At 35.6% G+C, this 21,183-nt stretch overlaps 1 protein-coding gene across 1 annotated transcript; it reads left to right on the forward strand.

Annotated features, from left to right (window-relative positions):
- Positions 1 to 1,127: 1,127 nt before the first annotated feature.
- LOC105208207 lies at positions 1,128 to 19,169 on the forward strand. Its single transcript, XM_039455885.1, has 4 exons — positions 1,128 to 1,252; positions 14,852 to 15,085; positions 15,168 to 15,308; positions 15,397 to 19,169. The coding sequence occupies exons 2-4, from the start codon at positions 14,879 to 14,881 to the stop codon at positions 15,634 to 15,636; spliced, it is 588 nt and encodes a 195-aa protein (XP_039311819.1). The 5' UTR covers positions 1,128 to 1,252; positions 14,852 to 14,878; the 3' UTR covers positions 15,637 to 19,169.
- The last annotated feature ends 2,014 nt before the right edge of the window (positions 19,170 to 21,183 follow it).

The following is a 21,183-nucleotide window of genomic DNA, read 5'->3' on the forward strand; positions in this document are numbered from 1 at the left end:
TCGTACACACAGAGAGTTGCTGCTATCAGTGCCATCATCCAAACTTCCTTGAAATAATACTACATTTGAGAAGGCAAAGCCGATAAAGTTGAAATCGTATGCAAACTTGATAAAATACGTGTTTTAATAATTAAAATATAAATTATTTAACAGATAAATTTATAAATAATTTTTAAATTCAAAAATTTATAGTAATATGTAAATCTCTTTTTAATAAATCTCCTTTTAATAAATTTCTAATAAAATCATATATTCTATATAATAAGAAAGAAAAAAAAAAATCTTTTTATACACAACATTTAATTGTTTTAAATAAACGTTATATTTTTTAATTTTGTAAAATATTGCTTATTAATTAAATACTAATTAAATATTAATTATGTTAATTAAATATTATATTATGTTATATTATATTTTGCACAAAATTGTATTCTAATATTATTTTTGCATTTTCGTCTAAAGTTAATAATTTTTTTATTTAAATAATATTTTTATTACTTATATTACTTACATATCTTTCTAGTAACAATTAAATATTATTTCTGTTATGTAATATTTAATAATTTTTGCATAAAATATTAAATTTATATTTATTATATATTAAAGTTGTAATACCGTACCAACAGTTGATCATGTCAAAACCATCTCGTCCCATATCTGCAGCGGAATTCCCAGAAACAACTTTTCCGGACAACACCATGTCCAAGATCGGATCATTAGACATCATACAAATGACTTAAAAATATCTTTGAGTCATGTTATTCATGTTATATTGCAAGATATCTTTAAGATGTCTTTAAGTCGTCCTGTGTCTCGATTTTGGACATGCGTGCTGTTCGAGTTGATACACGCGATTACTTATCTACCACTCTAGATTTGTAATAGTATCTTGCCACGATATACTGGACCACACGTTTCACTTTAAATACTTTCAAATTATCGATTGAGTACAATTACCGTATACTGGTACTTCTAGCATTTTCAGAGACAGATAAGCTCAACATATCCACATTCTGGTTTTAAATGTTACCCATTGCAGAGACACTCGAGTCACGAAAGTGACGAAGAGATGGAGCGTGGAAAGTTTATTTCAAGTGTATTTGTCAAAGTAATATCGACATAACTTTGCGTCCGCTATAGCGTGTTTCCGCTAGTTACCAGGGAAACTATTCTTTCAAGCATTTTCAGTGCGTTTCGTGCAGAGCAAGTAGTGACGAACAAACGACAAATATCATCTTTCTCACTTGCAAAGGTAAAATTTATAATACTTTTCGTTAACTCGATACATGTACTCGTGTTTTTTGCGAATTAAGTTAATCAGCGCCCTCGTTCTAGTTCCATTATTTGTTATGAGATTATTATTAAGTAACATAACCGAGGTATATTTGTGTTTGGAATTGTTATACATCATCCTTAAATTTTTTTCCAAGTTTATTTTATTAAAAGAAAGCAAAATAACGAATAAATATTTTAGAATTAAAGATAACAGAAAATTTTTACAATAATCGAGAATTTTTTATGTTTCTCATTATAAATTTATTAAAAAGTATTAAAATAACAAAAATAATAATAATATAAATTCTATTTTGTGTATGTTAGTGTTATGTATGGAGCTATAAATCTATATGAAGATAAACAAAGAAATTCACGATTGATAAATTGAATTAAATTATCTAACAACAAATCTTTTAACAATAACATTAAACCTTTTTAATTTATCAATTTTTTTAAACAAAACAGAAAATTAAAATTCTTGCAAAAGTTATATTCACCGACAAGTTAATAAATTTCATGTCAAACCAAAGGCACTGTCAATGTATACGCTATTGCGAGAAAATCCAAAGACTGACGCTACGCACTTTTCGATTTGCGCGCGTCATCAAATAACATCATTATCAGCATGGAAGAGCCAAAAGTGAATTTATCGGCAATGATCGTATTCCTTATCGTGACTGCCGCGGGCGTACAAGTCCCACAGGTGAAATGATCAAAGTTCGCTAGGTGCCGTGCCACTCGTGGCCTGTCCTCGTCAATTTACACGTAATATGTCACGTAGAAGGTACGGAATTGCTGCGGGGCGTCTTTGATCTTGCAGCTCACCCGACCCCTTCGCCTGTCCACCTTCCGAAAACCTACCCTCCGAGTCACGCGCCATGTATGCGCCGAGGCTGGGGGGGGGGAGGGGAGCGAAATCCAATTTTATTATTTGCACGCTTAGACGCAGCCAAATTACATGATTGTACGCATAACGCGAAAATTTCCCCTTTCGGGACACATCCTATGAGTAAGATATAAAATTTGTATGCTTCTTGCAAGAAAATCTCAACTTTTACATCGAAATGTGTGTACAATGTTTCGTACAATCAAAAATAGAATATACGTACCTTGCATAAGTTAGGGACAATTGTTTAGCAATGCAAATGCGTATAATTATACAATACGCAATTTATTTATATATATTTTTTCATATTTCCTTTAATTTCTTCTTCTTAAGTAAACAATTTATCTACATCACTGCATAAAAATATTTCTTTCTTTTGAATTTTATCTGTCTCTTTTTTTATACCTAGTTACGTTCAAACTCAACTGTATCTTTTTTATACATGTAGAATGTATTATTTTTAGTCAAGGTTATTATTAAGCCCAACTTTAAAAGATTAGAAAAATTGAAATTTATTTTAAAAAATTTCCGTTAATTAATTAAGACGGACAAAGTGGGTAAATTTGAACGGTAGTAAGTTTATATTTTTCTAAAGCATTTAAATAAAAACAGAAACATTTGTACACGTACTTATTTCCAACTTATTTGTATAACGTATACTTTATATGTCATTTCAGAATTTTTTTTTTTAGAATTATAGTATTGCTTATTTAAAGGAAAATATTGAAAAAAAATAACAAAAGTATTGTAAAAGATGCAGCTTGTATATTCAAACTGGGTTTTTTTCTAGTCTTGATTTAATGAATTTAAGGTTTATCAGAGTATATCTTAACAAAGATTTGAAAACGTAAAAAGATTTGAACGTTGCATCAAAAATTTAGATAATGATAGTTGAATAAAAACTGAAAAAAATTGTAAGAGATCGCGAATCCGACTTGCCGATTCGTATTTGCAGTAGTCATAGATCATTCTATTGTGCTAAAGGGGGTGTGTACACACATTATAACAGAAGCATAATGGCGATTGCCGATGTGTACACACAGCGGGGAGGGCGACGATACAGAATGTGCGGTGTTTGGTCTCCATTAATTTCGGATCGACTGCAGGCCACCTATCTCTCCTTTTTTTTATGAAGCCCATATGTCTGCCGTGAGTCGCGTCCCCGTGCTCATTTGTCAGTTCGCAATCTGCCGCTCCATTGCGATTTGATGGCGACAGTCAAAACACGCCAACATGTTTTTCAGCAAACGACAAACGCGTTCCCGAATCTTGAAATTTCGAGTGTCAGTGAGAGCGAAAAAAATTGGATTTTTTTTATCGCGCGAAATTATGAGAGCACGTCGTATACATTTCTCATTCGTCCCTTTTACATTTGTGGATTCTCGCATTTGTAAGTCATTCTACAACGGTCTATATATACATATATAAATATAAATGTTCAAGATACATCTATTGGCATATAGCTAATTTATTACATAATGAAATAACTAAAAGAATTATCATTTTTTAGTTGTTTATAAAGAAAAGAAAATTCAATACACAAAGTAAAAAATTAATGATATTTTTATTCCTCTACAATCAGTAGACCAAATTATTGGGCGCTAAAATCGCGTTTAAAAATAATAAGATGCCTGTGTTGAATAAGGCCCAGCTAAACACAAGCCAATTTTTAAATGTATACGTCTAAAATATATAGGCTTAGATGTAGCTTAGATGTATTACAGCCCAAATAGTAAACAATATTTTTACAAATGTTTTTAAATCATTTGAAAAAAAATTGTTTAAAACGTTAAAAATATGTCAAGTCTGTCTCCTTTATTTTATTAGCAGACGTTAATTTTAACAAAATGATTAATTTTAACGTTTCAAAAATATTTCTTTCAATATTTGAGAAAAAGTGTATTAAAATGTTAAAATATTTTAAAAACATTTATTTGATATTAAAGGATACATTTTTTTCAAAGATTGAAACAAACGTTTTCTAAACGTTAAAAATTATTTTTTTATAAAAATAAACGTTTTTTTTTTTACAAATTATGTATATGTGCATATAAGATTTCGATGTAGTAGTATATAAGGATAGATTAATGTTTCGTAAATCATACGTATGTATTGTAAATCGTACGTATGTAAGTCGAATTCGTCGGTAAAACTGACGACTCCAGCACCACCTTAATGCATGCAGATGATACATGCATTTTGTACTCTGCGCAAGTGCAAATACTGCCTCCGAATCATAGGACGTCCATATAGCGACATTAAAGTCTATTGAACAATGAAATCATGCAAAAGAAACAGGGAATAACAGCAGGCAATAGATTTTGCAACTTCTAATTCGTAGATACTTTTCGCGGCTTTTGATTGGTTGAAATCTCTTACCTATTGTTATTTCCTGTTTCTCTTGCCTGTGCTTTTCATTATGCAATAAGATTAATCCCGTTTGTTAAAAGTCGAATATCCCAAATAGATGAGACACATTAAATGAAATAAAAAATACAAAAGCTAAACGCTTCTATTCTGCTGTACTTCTTTATACCATCTCTCTACACTTATGCATCATGAAATAACTACTAAGCCTTTTACATTTTCTTTTACATTATCATAATCATTTTACTTAGGTACAATACATGACAAGCTATTTACTACGTTGACAAGTCGTTTCAATTCACCATAGTATCATTAATATTAACACTAAAAAAATTAAAGTTATAATATAATACTAATACGATATAAAGACATATAACAGAGTAGTTGCATGTGACTCTCTTCTATTTTTTTTTTACTTCTGCAGTATAAATGCTCGCTCAACGTAGATGCCGGAGTTACTTTATTTCAAATATTTACAAGATAGTCGCAAAATATTACAAAATTATAACATATTATTAATTAATTTGTTTATTAATGCTGTATTGTAAGAAGAGACATGGAATCCCAATAATAATTGATAAATTAAGTTCAAGATTGCTTTGAGTTTTGATTTTAACCACATATATACACATCAGTATCGTATTTTCTCAAAATAACATCTAAAACCTTCTTAATAATGGGAATAAAACGATATATCCCCTCGATATCAATAAGTCAATGAAGCATCGGACCGTATCATCATCTCGCGGCCGAGAGATCGCGTAATGTACGAACAGTGACGTAGAAAATTGCGGTGCTATTCTACGAGGAGAACCCAAGGAGGGGTGCAGTACGGCGAAGGCAGGGCTGCCGGGAAATACCGAAAGGGCGAGAAGGGTACGGGCATCCCCACGGCGCGTATAATATCAATGGACGATGGCTGGGTGGCGATGATCGCGTCACATTAGCAGTCGAGCGTTCTATGAGCCACTGCCACATCACGCGCAGCTATATATATGTGCAGAGACCCATTGGTGCATACATACATACAATATATTTCCTGGTGGTGGCGATGTCACCCCAACGACGGCGCGGCGCCTTCAGATGTAAAATAAACGACACCTAATTATACGCGGCCCGTCTGCGTGAAAAGGGCCGGCCTACGCGACGGAAGGACCCCACAAGTGCGTGCGAAGGTGGCCGCCTGCTTAATGGGATTACAAAATTACAATTTAGATTGATCGTCCCGCGCGATGATATTTATAGGCTACGAGCGGCAGTGCGCTCGTGGACATTTCGATATTGTTGCCGCCGTATCGATATCCGTTCAACTTCTCTCGCGCCAGAAAACGTTCGTAAAATTTATGGCGAGTCTTTAAACGCTATTTCTTTTGTTTCGCTGTGACAGTAGCAGTTTGTTTTACTTGTTATCATTTTTTACTCCAAATATCGAATATTGAAGATTGAAAGGCACTTTAATTATCATTTGTTCGCAAGAATTTGTGAAAGCTCGATGAAATCCTTTCTGGACATTAATACTTTAGCTTTGATATCGAGTACCGACCCTTACTATTAGTCATTCTTCTTTCCCTATAAGCACCTTTTAATGCACTCTAAGAGTAAGCGCAAACATCTTTTGTTACCGAGTTCAATATTTTCCTGTGTGCGCATTCACGCAAAAATCTCGCTGCATCGTGACGACTTCGACATCTGGATGTAGCTCGTAATATATGGAGGTGTCTGCGTGACAACGCTCGTATTTTTTTCCCCCCTGGCTTCGTGGGCTGCCAAGGGGGTGGCTCGCCGTGGGTGTGCCGGGCGATGATTAATTAGCGTTTGATGAATATGTATGAGAGAAAGGCGACCGCGACTCTGACGTATGCATACACATATACCTGCGCGCGAGCACGCGCTTATATATATATATATATATATATGTGCGTACACGCTACGTTGTCGGGTACATCCCTCGCGTTACAATAACGCCCAACCTCCCTTCGCGTACCTCGTTTCAGCCCCCGACTGCCGTCGCTCCGCGTTTCACCTCGACGGATTCTGCGAGTCCTCCGTGAGCTGTTTAACGATTCGTTCCCCATGCGAGGTAACGCCGGTTAACGTTGCGCGATGATCTACGTCGTCTCTATAAATTTACGTGAAAAAAAATCACGTCACCGAAAAGAAAAAAATGTTAGAAAATAATGTCGTATATCACGACAGGGTTTACTCTACTTCTAAAGTATTAAAATATTATCTGCAATAAACTGTATATAATCCGGTAATCCAATTAATAATTACAATATTTTATATTAATATACATTAATATATATTTTTTAATCAATTAATTTGATAGCACATAAAATGTACCAAACTTTCAAAAATTCATATTTTCCGCACAAATAAAGATAGTAGTTTCTTCCTGGGCTTATTTTTATAGATAAAAAACACATTACAAAAAATCAACACCCTTGGGAATTTCCACCCTTCATCAGTATACCTCGTAAAAAATTTGTAAAATATGATAAAAGTAATGAAATGCATATATCATCCACAAAAACAAAGATAACGAGTTGTTACTGAGCACATTTTAAAGTTCAACGTAAGGACTATTTATAAAAAAAAATTAATTCCTATTTAATTTTAAGATAGCGGATTTAGTATGATAAAACAAAATATAAAATTTTTTGGGGTTTGTATGAAACTCATATTCTAAAGGTTTTTGAGGTTTTCACTAATTGTGAAACTGTAATCAACATTCATAAATCAATATGGTGAATTCAATGACAAATGAAAATAGTAAATTTTGAATTTAATGTTTTGGTGCCATTAAAACGGCCATTTTAAATTTTAAAATTTTGATTACAGATTTATAATCAACAAGTATCTAATAAGACATAAAGTAAATAATAATGACTCTTAGAAGAAAGTCAGGCGTGAAGAGATTAAATACAAATTTTTTTTATATCCTGTACTTTCTTTATTGTAACTAAAACACGAGAATACTTACGGATAAATAAAATTTTTCAACTAAATGAAGTTACAGTTAATGTTTCAGTTACGTTAAATAAATGTGAATAAAAAGTTTTTAACTAACTCTGTTAAAATTGCATCAAGATTATATTAACTTATTTTAAATTAAAAATTAATTTTTAAATGTATTATTTATGTTACATTAGAATATCATAACACATTTTTTAGAATTACATTACTCTAAATGACAAAATAATTACAAAATGAATCACATCAAATAAATTTAATATTTGTAAATTAGTTTATATGAAATAACCAAACAATATTGTTTTTAATATGAAAATGTTTTTGAAATTTTTTCTTTTAGAATTTTCTTCGTTTAAACAGGAAAAATTTTGGTTGAGAGAAAGTTAAGAAAAAAAATTAATAAATTAAATTTTATATGCTTTAAAAATAACTAGTTGAAGTTAAAATTCAACTCATTTAAAATTAACTAAATTAAGTTAAAAGTTATTAACTTTTTATCATTTAACTTTATCATTTAACTTTTAACTTTTTAAAAAGTAACCATCCAATTTTGTGGTACACACGTCATGCGATTATCTTAAATGCAGTATAGAATTATTTCACTCAAAAGATAATTTAGTAATGGTGGCAAAATTAAAAATTAGAGAGTACTGTGCTTTCTGTTACGCGCATATGATTGAAGTGGGGATTAAAAACTCTCTACGTCGATATGGATATTTCCGATCGAATAAGCATTCGATGGACATTCGTTGGCGAGATACGCGTTGTTTTCGCATCGGAAGCGAAATATCAGGCGCGAGTGGCGGGAGTGAGAAGAGGGGGCCGAGGGGTTTAGATTTCGCCAAAACGCGAGGCTGAAAGGCAGCGCGGCGCGCGGATTGTTCGCGCCGCGAAGAGAACAATGCAAACAATGGCCGGGACGTAGCGCTGCGGTGAGCCCAGGCTTACGCGGCGAATACAATTACATTATGAACCCGATTACCATTTAAATGGAAACAAACGTGAAATGCTAAAATACACCGGCGAGCCCGCTCGCGCGACGCACGAAACCGCGCTAGCACCTCCCTCCCCCCCTCGATCATCGGTATGCAAATTGTGCACGAGCATTGTATACGGAATGTTCCGCACTTACCGAAAAATATTCACGCACGGGTTCTTTGATGAATGCGAAATCGAGTTTCTCCATAGTAATAATGGTACTCAACTAATTCAATCTATATACAAGCAAGATTATTTTCTTTCAAACATCACTTTGTCGCACGATAATTTATAAATTCATTTACGTCAATTACAAATATATATCTACGAATATACGAATATAAATTACAAGTGTTTCTAACGGTCCGCCAATTCTTTAAACTAAATTGCCAAAATCGCGACACGATATTTCTTTTGTAATCGTATTTAATTGCGCATGAAGAATAAATTGGCTGCGCGAGGTGATGGATGGTAAAACAAAACGTTTAACGTGACCTATCGGCACCCGGACTCTAATTATTATGCACTTAATTTCCTAATGAAGCGCATCGAGCGAGGGTCGTGGAAAACGACGCGCTCGTGCACTGATTTCACGGGCCACCTGTCGCACCGACGCCTCATCCGCCCTATTCGTTTCGTCGCATTGGTCACGCAGGGTGTAAGACATTATTCTACACGGAGGGTAGCGAACCGCATCGTGGAAACTAACTCTAACTTATCTGTATAAAACCATAAATGGGAACGTTTGTTGCGATCCATTTTCTTACTGACAATGAGGCATGCTAATCTTTTCTTTTTATTGAAAGAAAAAAGATTCCATTCAGCTTCAGAAAGCAGAATAAACATTTTTATATTTAGAATTAAGAAAATGCACCCATTTAAAATGATATGAGAAACTTTCAACATTAATATGTAAATAAATAAATAAAAATAAATAAATAAATAAATAAAAATATATTTTTATTTATTTATTTATATGTATCAATTTCGATTTATATTTTGAATACATTTCAATCGTTCAATAAAATTATCAATTTCATGTTACGGATACATAATTAACGTTATAAAAATTCAAATCTACAGATTTATTAGTAGGTACATAAAATAATAGTAAAAGCCAATGATTTAGTTAATGACTCTGATGCTATTAAAAACGTTATCCTAGATTTCGAATACACTTTTGATGAAGAATGAATGTCATTTGTTGATTGAATCAGTTCAGATGTTTCCCAACAAATCGCGCTAGCCTTTTCCTCATCATCTGTCGTCGTTTTGGCACAATACCGGCGAAACGACAAATATGTCAGATCACGAGGAAACAAAGAGAAGCGTGCCGGGCATCGGAACGCCCCTTTTAGACTCAATCGATTAGAAGTGTCCACCTTCTCAGGAGTGAACTGCTCACCGCCACCAGTTCAACCAATTCGATCACTTTTTTTTTCCTCCCAATTCAACGCCCAATTCGATCGATCTTTCGTACGAGAGACACCGGTTGACAACCAAGTCGGAACGAAAAAAAATTAAGTGGGAGTAAGAGATGTTGACAAATCTCGACGACTACTCTTCCACGGCGCAGCATCATCGTGGAACAGACGGTCGTCGGACAAAAAGGGAGCAGATAGGGGGTAGGTGGATCTCTCCCTTAGATAGATAGGTAGGTGCGGTCAGTGTCACGAGGACTCACAAAGGCTGACCGCCGGTAGGGGCATTCAAATGGTAATCGGTTCGCGCGTCTAACGTACACCGACGCGCCCTACCCAACCTGGTTTCAAGGGGGTGCGAGAGCGGGCGCACCCCTCGGCACACAACCAAGCACATTCACACCAGAATCAAGCCAAATATTGGCAATATCATCCCCTGGCATTGTCCCTCGCCGCGACCTGCCTCCTGCCGCTACCGCCGTCGGTGGGAAACGATGTCCATTTGAATGCGCGATTCCATTACCGATGCCGGTATATCGGCCCGAGAATATTACCGGATTAGGATTTAAAGGGAATCTCGGTACAGTCATAGGAACTCGGTCATTTCTACGGAATACGCCACGTTTCTGCACGATGCGACAGTAAACATGATAAAGTCGAAAAAGTAAAAGGGCAGGTTCACGCTTTGCCTACATATCTTTTCTCGTCGCTTATGCAAATAATATGCCACTAGATAAAACTTGAAGAAACTGTCGAGAATACAAAACTAACGCCATTTAAAGAATCAAATCTAAACAGGTTGTTATAAATCTTTTACATAATTGAACATGGCTACTTTTCAAATAAAGTGTTCAGCATAAGTTAGATTTTTTTTATTTCAAATCATATACTTGTATATATCATAAGAATTCATAAGACACTCCTCTCTTGTATACACTGAATGAATAAAATGTTACAATAGTCGAGTTCTAAAATTATTTTATTTTTTGTCAGAGGAACAATGTAACTCTAATATCACGACATCGATAATTAACGTAATTGTTAATTCGCTTTCGTAAAAAATACGTAAAATTACGGTCATTACCGCGATCACGTATCTTGCTTAATTAGCGTCATTTCGGTTGGAGCACACTTGATGCGCTTATGATAGTCGGTGGTAATCCGGTCCAGGTCGTTGCGCCGATTATCTCGTAAAACGTGCTGCCGGGATTCACCGTCCGGACGGATGGACGGACAAACGCGTCCGTTTGACGTTCACGAATAGATCTGTGCGATTCGCGATCGTTGTTGATTCAGGGTGTGCAACGTCGCACGTGCGCCGGTGTAGACGCACGCAAAGCTCCCGCAACCCGAACTTCAGCACGCGCCACGATTACGCGATTACGCGATTACGCGTGTCGTCTCCCCATCGTACAGCCCGGGCTGACGCCCCGAAGGAGAGCTCGAACAAGCAATGACGCGGAAGATGATTCGCTCCCTCGTATCATTCGCGAGGAGCGAATCCACGTTGCGTAATAAACCGGCATCTGCTGAGAAAAAAAGGTATACCATTTGATCGTCGTATTCAAGATCTATTTACCTAATAATATCAGAATTACACGTTCAATACCAATACGATATCCACGGCTAATAAATGTCTCTCTGTGACGATATAAAATTTTTCTAAAAATTCACGGATTCACAGGTTCACGTAAAATGGAAAATGGGTGATAGTTTATTTGCAGTAAAAGTGCAAAAATTTCCACCGACGAATGTAGGTATTATTTTCTCTTTATACATCTCAGAATCCGAAGCGCAAGGTTGCATTTAAAATGGCATGCGTGCGTACTGACTGGGATTTTGCGCGTCGCCTACGCAGCGCAGCGGGAATTAAAGGACAGGCAGGAGGGAGTGATACGTACCATGTCGGCACGAGTCGACACGTGGCGGTAGCGCTTTATACAAACAGCATTATGCACGCTCTCGCGCTAACATAAATTACTGCGGGTTTAATATTGGACGTCGGCGTTGGCCGTGGCCGACCACCTCCTGAGCAAAATACGTTAAATGCGGGAAGAGCCCGGATGCGTGCAGCCGCGATTCGCGATTTCTCGGTTTACTCGAGGAATTTCTCAAAGACCCAATACCGAGCACGCAAATAGTAACGATTACACACATAGTATTTTAATTGCGTTTGATAAGGTTTTGGATGTATAATATTAACTAAAAGTTATCGAAATTTAAACATTACAAACTTCTTAAGTTTATTCTTTTTCTCTAATAAATAACAAAAAATGTTGACCGTAAATGTTCAAATTTTGGCCCTGAAATCAGCTGTAAGGAGTAGAATAACGGGACATTTTACTCATAGTGGTTTATGCTACGGAAATAACCAAATTTTGCAGTTTTTGATAAATAACTTTTGAACAAGTAGACGCAAATAAAGTTTTGCACGAATACCTATTAGAGTTAAATTTGTACAATATATATAACAAATTTGATTTAATTCGAAATGTTACTTTCTCATTAAATTTAGAAGTTCTACAAAATGTGATTTTACAAGAATCAAGGGTAAATAAAAATTTATGGTTTAAATGACTTTTAAAGAAAAGAATTGTGCTGAAATTTTACATAAATACTCAAACGTAATAGAATAATATTATACATAAAGTTTTTTATATTTTTGGTAATGCTTTGAGATACGGCACATGCATCTTCAAAAGTATAAAATATAAAAATGGCAGAAAATTGTTTTGGCAAAAATTCTTAAACTAAAACTAAATCTGAAAGTTTACATTTAGATGGCTTCAAATTTAGTTTCGGTAAACATTCAGCTTTGCACGCTTGATGCATTATTTATCTTTATTCAATATTTGGTGAACAATAAGAATAAGTAATGCATTATGTGCATCATGAGTAAATCGGAAAATAATCTCGGTGACATTTCTTCGGCAATTTTTGTTCTAAATTGTAGATTAGGTTGCCGCAAACTGCTACAAACCAGTTTGTACTTATCAGATTCAATTATTCTACTTACATTTCTGGCTCTTTTTGTGATAAAATTCATTTCGGCTGGACGCAATGTTCGCCGACCGGCTGAATTTGAAGGCGAAAAGAAAGGCATATGAATGGCATTATTCGTGAAAAGCCTCGACCGAATTTCATAGTAGGTCCTTTCACGACGCAAAAGCGTGAAAGACTTCGGGAAACTTTGAGCCCAGGAAATATCCAAATACCACTGCGAAAGCGAGAACGAGCGGAAGAAACGATAAGTGGACACCCCGTGGAGAGTGATACGATGCAGGCCGTTCGCATGGGTTAAAGGTCGGCTTCGTTTATGAACGAGGATCGAAATCCACGCGAGCCGCATGTCGACTCGAGTGTTGCTCTCTGCAGCAAAGTCGTGTCTTAATCCCGAAGAAGCAGACTGCAAGACCGGATGCGGCCTCTTGAATCCCGAACGGATTGGCATTGTTTGCTGTGGATTTACACGAAATGAGAGAGTGTTACCGTACAAGAGTAGTCGCTCGTATGAAAATAAAAGCGTAGCGATCACTTCCGTTTTATTTAATTAAGAAAATATTTTGAATACTATGAATTGAAATATTATTAAAACAATATTAAAATACAATACGAGAATAAGGTATACATAAAAAATAAATTTAAAATAAAATGATGTAACAATTCTATCCACTTCTCGCTTTCGATCGCAAATAAAATACTTTCTGGAAAAAAGTTAAAAAATGTGCAGTTTAATTTGTTAATTAAACTTTCTAAGGTCGTTTCACTTTTAAATAAACTATGTGGTAAATTGTCTAATGGATAAATGTCTGTCTACACATCTATTATGTTTGTGTGTAGACATTTATCCACTGAATAATTTATCATATAGGCTGCGTTCTCACTTTGATCCTCATAGCTGACAGCGCTGTAAGTATCAGAGTTGGGTTTGATGTGTATTCTAAAAATTTAATATATAAGATTACATATCATACGTAAGATACATATTAAACTTATATAAACGTAATCCTAATTTTTCACTCACTACTTTATAAAAATAAAATCTACAAATAAAAAATAGAAAATTAATATTGAAAATATAAATATGTTTAATCTACAATAATTTTAATCATTTGCTATATGTTTTTGTTTTTATAGCATAAATTTATTTTAAAACATATATGGACAAATTATAAATTTTTTCATTGATTTTCAGTATAGTCATACTTATTGTTTTAAATTAAATCTTTATTAATTATAAAAAAAAGATATATAAAATAATGAACTTTTGTGATTTTTTTTAATAACAGTATTTTGCAAAATTTACTGCAAATTTTATGTTGCACAATTAATTGTCTTTTATCATTTCTTTTTTTAATAAAAACTGCTTTTGTCCAATAAGAACGTTTAGGCTTTCCGCATTTGTTCATTATTAGAACTTAACATAAGAGTCTTGAACACATACAATAAAGGAAATATATACAGCGGATCAGGCTTGGCCGATCTAAATAAAAATATTTGATTAGAATTGTTATATTGTGCAATGCATGATACATATGTGTACAAAACTAAAGTAGTATCATACTTAATATTATACACAAAGTACTCATGTATTAAACGTAGTATTATACGTAGAATACCTAATACATCTGCTATCTTCCAAACCCTGTTAAGCATCCTTGTTGATTTTATCCTTGTTGTTTATCAAATATTAAACAAGGACAAATGATGCTTACAACCGCTGTGAACGTTGAAACAAACACAGCCACAGTTTATCCGGAAATGAATCTACCGGTTCTAAAACATGAATTGCCGATAATTTCTAGAACTTCTTGCATACTTCTCTCGATAAATTACACGACTTAAATGACTCACTGACAGGACTTTAGCTCACAACGATATTAGTTTTGTATATTAGTACAGCATGTCTCGATTAAAAAATTGACACGTATATTTGTTTTAAATTCTCAAGCGTGGCGTTGAGATAGGTCGCACTATAATGGCTCAAGCATTCTACGTTCGGAATCCTTATCCCGTGCCGGATATTTCACGGGAAGGAGCTTGGATATCACGCGGGCCCGTGCTGGGAGATAAAGTCTCGCCGTCGGATAGAGACTGGGACGTCAAACTGAGCGCTCACGAGCGTCTCTTTGCTCATCACACCTTGAATAGCATCCGCAGGGATCGTCGACTCGTCAGATCGCTGGTTTGATATTCAATATCGAAAGTAAAACATTATATTACGTCACAATTCTTTTTTATCGTTACATATGCCACTTCTTTTACAGGTACCGCGCGACGCTCTCGATCTAGCACTAAACAGCGTTTATGCTCACAGTCGAGACACTCTAGTCTCAAAGATGTACGTGCCCATCCAACCGGAAACTCTCGGCAGAGAAACTTGGCGTGTCTTACGAAACGAGATCAAGGTACCTCGAACTTGAATATACAAACGCATCGTTTAAAAGTATAAAATTTCAGCGTGAAAAATAAATGGATATGTTTGATCGTTTCTAGATTATACCGGAACCACCTAAACCAGATAGACCGATGCACGTGAGCGGTCATTCGGACGAGGAACTTAAATCGGTAGTTTGGACACCTTTATCGGCGGATAAATCGAGGTGTCATAGCGGGCCAACTTTACCGCGGAGAATTCATCCGAGCAGCGTGAAATTAAATATCGAGGGTCCTCATATGGACCAATCGAATCCCGGATACAGTCGCAAAATCGACGGAACTTTTTACAGTATTTAAACACGGATTTGGGCGGTGTTTGAGCGGCACGCTTGGAGAACGTTTGGATTAAGCTGAAACCTGCAATTCGCCGAATGAAGCTCCCGCTTTTACAAATACCATTATCGCTATTGGCATAATCTGGCGAGATTTACGTTTTGGAACGCTCCGAGAAGCAGCGAATCGTCAGCGTCACTATAACGTAGACGCGAAATTCATGGTATTAAGAAACCTTCCCGAGGACGCATGATATAATTTGTAATTAATCGCGTCAATCATCGCTATTGTTTCGCAGCGTGTCTGACAAAGTGTCTGATCATTCTATCTATCTATCTATCTATGCTAATCTGATCATGTTGACAAATTTATCCGATGGCTCACGAACCTGCCTTGGCTATCGCGAGCAGAGATCTCCCGATTGCCGCTCGCATTTTCGCCCCTTCGACAGTTCGAGGCGCAGGCGGCCCGAAGATCGGCAGAAGCGTGAGTCAGTGCGCACCGAGTTCTCACTCGGCACGGTAGCGAGCTGAAGGGACAGAATGTCCCATTACCCGGGTAATCCTTGTTTGTAATAAACCAGCGCCCCGCTGCCAGCTCGGGGGTGACAGCGGAGCCACCCTCGCCGAGGGCTCGCGCGAAGGAGGAGTCATCTCCGCACGCATATGCTCCTCATGAAATATCATTTATGTTTCTCACCCCGCGCGCAAACGTCTATCTTGCGACCCGTTTGACCCGGCTCGCAACCCTCCGCCAGGCAGGCGGAGTAGGCAGCACGATCCTTATACATACGTCTAATCCGACCATGATTGCCCCGCCGACCGCCTCGTCACGAAAACTCCACCTCGGCTATGAGATGTAGTACGCTACCCTTCCTCTGTCTGACCCCATTCTCCTAGCTCCTTTAAAACGCTTTTTGACGAACCTCGCAACGGCACGAGATAATGAATTTTTACGCCGGCGCGCGTCAACCCCCATCATTTTTGTATTAAAACTTAATTTTTGCTTTATCATCCTATATAGCATAAAAACGTTGAAGAAATATTTCATTGTAAGATTGCAACTTAACAAAAATCTCCGCCTTTAAAAATATGCAATATTGCAATATTTTGATATTTCTGATAATATTTCAGATTGTTATTATAACACATTTTGGCACATATAATTTCGAGGAATATCATATAACCTTGAATTAATTTTTATACAGAAGAGTTTAACAAAATTTTACTGCTGAAATATAGCTCATTTATTTTCGTCTTTAAACACAATTTTGGGGATTCGCTAGCTCCTTCAAGAAATCATTTCATTAAAATGAGGGTGAAAAATCTTATAATACAGTGTCTTTTTTTCTGTCCTACGTAGTTTTTTAATTACGAGAAGTTAGAATTCCACTGCGTCCATCTAGTAGCAGCTGCGCGTACAAAGCGTAAAACTTTATTTTTCTGTCTCTTCGGTATTTTTGAAACGTTTCTGCAACATTGCTGAAACAATAACAAGAAAAATTTTTGCACCGCAAAACATTGGTGCAAAGTTGCAGCAATATTGCTGCAAGCTTCTATTGCTGTGCTGTATGTGAATATATTGCGATCTGCGTAGAATTTGTGATCTGGACTCATTATAGTTGTGTAATGTGTAACCATGTAGATATGTCATTTGTGAGTGTATCAATTAATCGTAAATCAATATCAACAATAATAACTTTTTTAATACTTTAGATTATACGTCACGGCGCATTGACGCGGATCTTTTTTCTTCCTCGGAACAACGGCGGAGAGAGTCACCGGGACTATAAGGGTAGAACGTTCTCAAACGGTCGTCAGGCAACGAGCGAGGTTACCAGCCAATTACTTGGCTGAACGGTTTTATTTGTATTTAATTCTTATTTAATTTACTTTTTATGGTCGCGCGCGCGCACCTAGTTTCGCCATTAAGGAAATGGAAGGTTTCTTCGTCATTGCAAATTAACGGTTGCGATCTACCCTGTCGAACGCAATGTAGGTAAAAATGCTATCAATTGCACAACATAGTATTCGATAATGGAATTTGCACTTGATGAAAGCGTTAAACTGTACGTACAAAAATGAACTGGTCATTCTGTAAAAAAAATTTAATGAAACTGAAATGATCGTGTAAAAATCAATACGATCAGATCGAATCAGGTTTGATGAAATGAAAAACACTATTAATTGCCGACGCGTAACGCTTTAAATATTTAAAAACTAATTTTAATCGATACACCATCACTATTTCTAAAGATTAACAAAAGTAATGATTAAACAATGATGCTGCTATTGTATAGAGCACGTTTGGACTGGCTCTATCTATTCGATTCTTTCACGCGTACGCTTTTCCAGAAGGAAATTCTGCGTGAAAGTCGAAGCAAAGTCGCATTGATCCCTCCAGGATGAAGCTGTTATTCCACTGAACTTGTTACGTTATATTTATCAGCGCGGTGCACACTGGCACTACCCGTCGGGTTTTATCGTTCCTTTCGGATTTCGTTCTTTCACCGTCGCTCCAGCTAAATAGACAAAGCCGCAAATGACACAGCGAATAATAAGCAACACACTAAATTAACCAGACGTCATATATTATAATTTCCATTTTAATTCATTCCTTCTCTTAAATTGGTATAAAATACTTTTTTACATCTATATACCGTGTATAAAAGAATTATAAGTTATAAAAAATATAAATTATAATTCTAAGCATGTGCACCAACAAACATTATGACAATAATCGATATAAAAAAATATTTCAAAATTCGAATAATCTGTTGTATAATTTTTTTATTCTATAATAATTATTTCGCAACTTTATGATGCTTCTAATTTTTATACTTTATAAGTTTACTTATACAATTTATATATTTATATTAAACTTTCACTGTTGTTCTTTAATTATAAGCAAAGCAAATTTTAAATAAAATTCTACTGTCACTAAACGACTTGTTGATGTTCAATTTAAGCAGCGCACGGTCCTAAAAATTGCTCCCTGATTTCGGTTTATTTGCCGTTTTTTAGTCTTCACTGACGACAGAAAGAGAGGAGGAGGGGAGCTCCAGCTAGAGATCGACAAAGGGGTGGCGGCTTAGAAAGCTTATTTTCTCATTTTGAATCAATATGGTTGCACGCGCTGGCGCCTAGTGTTTACTCAACATTTTAAAATTATTTTAAAACAACCCGTCCCTAAGGGAAAAGGAATATCTGGTGACGCAAATGTCAGGGTTGACATTACGTGTCGCGTGATTTCGAATGCGGTGGGAACAAATGGGATACGTTCGCTGTATCATATCGTCGTATGCGACCTTTAAAGGATACCAACTACTAGCCGAACGAAAGTGTCAGCGTCAACTAGATGAAAATATAGTCTAGAAATGTCACTGTTGCCAACAATTCTTAAAAAAAAAACTCGTGCATTTATTATTAATAGTTACACATTACAAAATCTCTCTCTCTCTCTCTCTCTCTCTCTTAAAGTAGTGCCAAATGTATCTCCTATATTAAATACTACAAAAGTATTAATAAGAATTTTAAAATTGCTTGGAAAGTAACTTTTTATATAAAGATAAAACAAAACATTGAATGGCATTTGCCTTTTAACAATCGCCAAGCACATCGCGTTTACTATATACATTCCCCTTAATCTCGAAATAAAAAGAACAGAATAAATTTTAGTGTCGCGCGCAGCTTCCACTTTTTCTTGATGTTCCGCGAGTGGGTAAACGGCGAGGACGGCGGACGGTGAGGGAAGGAAGAGGAGGAAGGCGGATTAAAACGCGGGGCGAGAAAAGGCGTCTAAACGATGGTGGAAGGTCAAGCCTGAGATTACGACAGACCCGTGCGACGTTTGCTCGTTAATTAGGGAGTTCTAATTATAGTAAATGCGTGAGCCCGGACGCAGTGGTGGCGCGGAGAGATCGTGCCACGGCGGAAGCTCCGGGGATCAAAATGCAACCCTCCGCGAACGAGCCAAGATTACCTTCGAGGGTCCTCGGGGCGCTTTCCTCGCTAAGGCTCGACCCACAACCTGCGCGACGACGACCGTTCTCTCTCCGCATTTCCCTTCTGCCTCTCCTCAATCTATTCGTTCCCCCTCGCGTCTCCTCAACCGTGCTCAGATATCACCTAAAATAACAACGTCCTAGGAGCACGGGCGGATAGATTTTACTGCCGGTGGTGTATAACAAATGGATTAGTATTTCGGTAGACGTCTAATCCCCCTCTCGTTGCGGCTCCGGAGATTATTTCGATTATCCGGACCTGATTTTAGTTAATTAACGCGCCCTCTCCCCCACCTACTTCGAAGATTGTTTGATCTTATTGTTAAATCTTCCTTAGATTTATCATATCTTCGATCATCATTGCGATTGATTGCGATTACTATCAAATACAATTTACAACATTTGTGTGACTACTGGATACATTATATATCTCCTTTCTTATATAAGTAAGACAATTGCTGAATGCGTACCGATTGTCTGAATCATGCATTATCAACATTTTATATTTTAATTTAATATAAGCAATATTTCGTGACAAAAATATGAAATAAATGAGAAATGAATAAGATGGACAAAACTTTAACAATTTACATCTTGTTCTGTGCGTACTGTACAATTACGCTTTAAGAAATCAGAGCCATATCCGAAGTTTGATGAATTTATGTAACTGATAAAATAATGTAATCATGAAAATTTATATTCTGAATTTTTCTATTTTCGTAAAAGAAAGTTTGTTGTAGAATATTTTACATTCATTATGTATACATATTTTTAATTATTATAAAGATTAAATCGATATTTATATAAAATTAGTCTTATCTATCAAGTTTACTATAAAATCGTACCATCACAAATTTTGTTACAATAAACGATAATAAGTGATAATAATAAAACTATTAACTAATATGAATAAAGTATGCTAATTGCAAAATTGAATTAAAAAGCTGTTTTATTTCATTTATTTTTGTTATTTATTGATTATAAAAATATATCCTTTCGTAAATTTGATGTTTTTAGAGACGATACGATTTAAGAGATCTACAGGTGCGATTTAGACAACTGGTTGCAGCATGTTGCTAAACAGCTTATTATAAATGCATTTGTTGATGAAAGGTTAAACATTATAGAAATACTTGAAACATCAAACTACATTTGCGTATAAATCAATATCAAGTGAAAAATATAATAAAAAAAATGTAATAAAAAAACTCGAATGGTACACATTTGATAACTCTCTACTTAATTGCAAATCGATATGAATAAAATCAAAATTGGATTACATCATTGATTTATTTTTATCTTAATAACATTTTGTTTTCATTTGCATATATTGCATAAGTTTATAAAATTATTTTCGTATATAAAATATCAAGATGTATGATTTAAATATAATTTATTTAATAACGTGCTGTGGATTCCTGTACAAAGACCGAGATTAATCTCGCCTAATGAAGTTATTTGGTACAAATGCAAGAACGACGAAAATGCAAAGCGCACACGGGCGGGAGATCGTACTTTTACGAGACGGTAGATTATTTATCCAGAATTTCGAGATTGTCTCTCTGTTG

Source organism: Solenopsis invicta, chromosome 12 (assembly GCF_016802725.1).
Source record: "Solenopsis invicta isolate M01_SB chromosome 12, UNIL_Sinv_3.0, whole genome shotgun sequence".
In the NCBI taxonomy this organism is placed as follows: domain Eukaryota; kingdom Metazoa; phylum Arthropoda; class Insecta; order Hymenoptera; family Formicidae; genus Solenopsis; species Solenopsis invicta.

Bases quoted from the DNA above. Each gene is read 5' to 3' on its own strand.
- LOC105208207 (XM_039455885.1), top strand. From the start codon at position 14,879: ATGGCTCAAGCATTCTACGTTCGGAATCCTTATCCCGTGCCGGATATT. The intron at 15,086-15,167 runs GTTTGATATTCA...CTTCTTTTACAG, and splicing joins GTCGACTCGTCAGATCGCTG to GTACCGCGCGACGCTCTCGA. The intron at 15,309-15,396 runs GTACCTCGAACT...GATCGTTTCTAG, and splicing joins TCTTACGAAACGAGATCAAG to ATTATACCGGAACCACCTAA.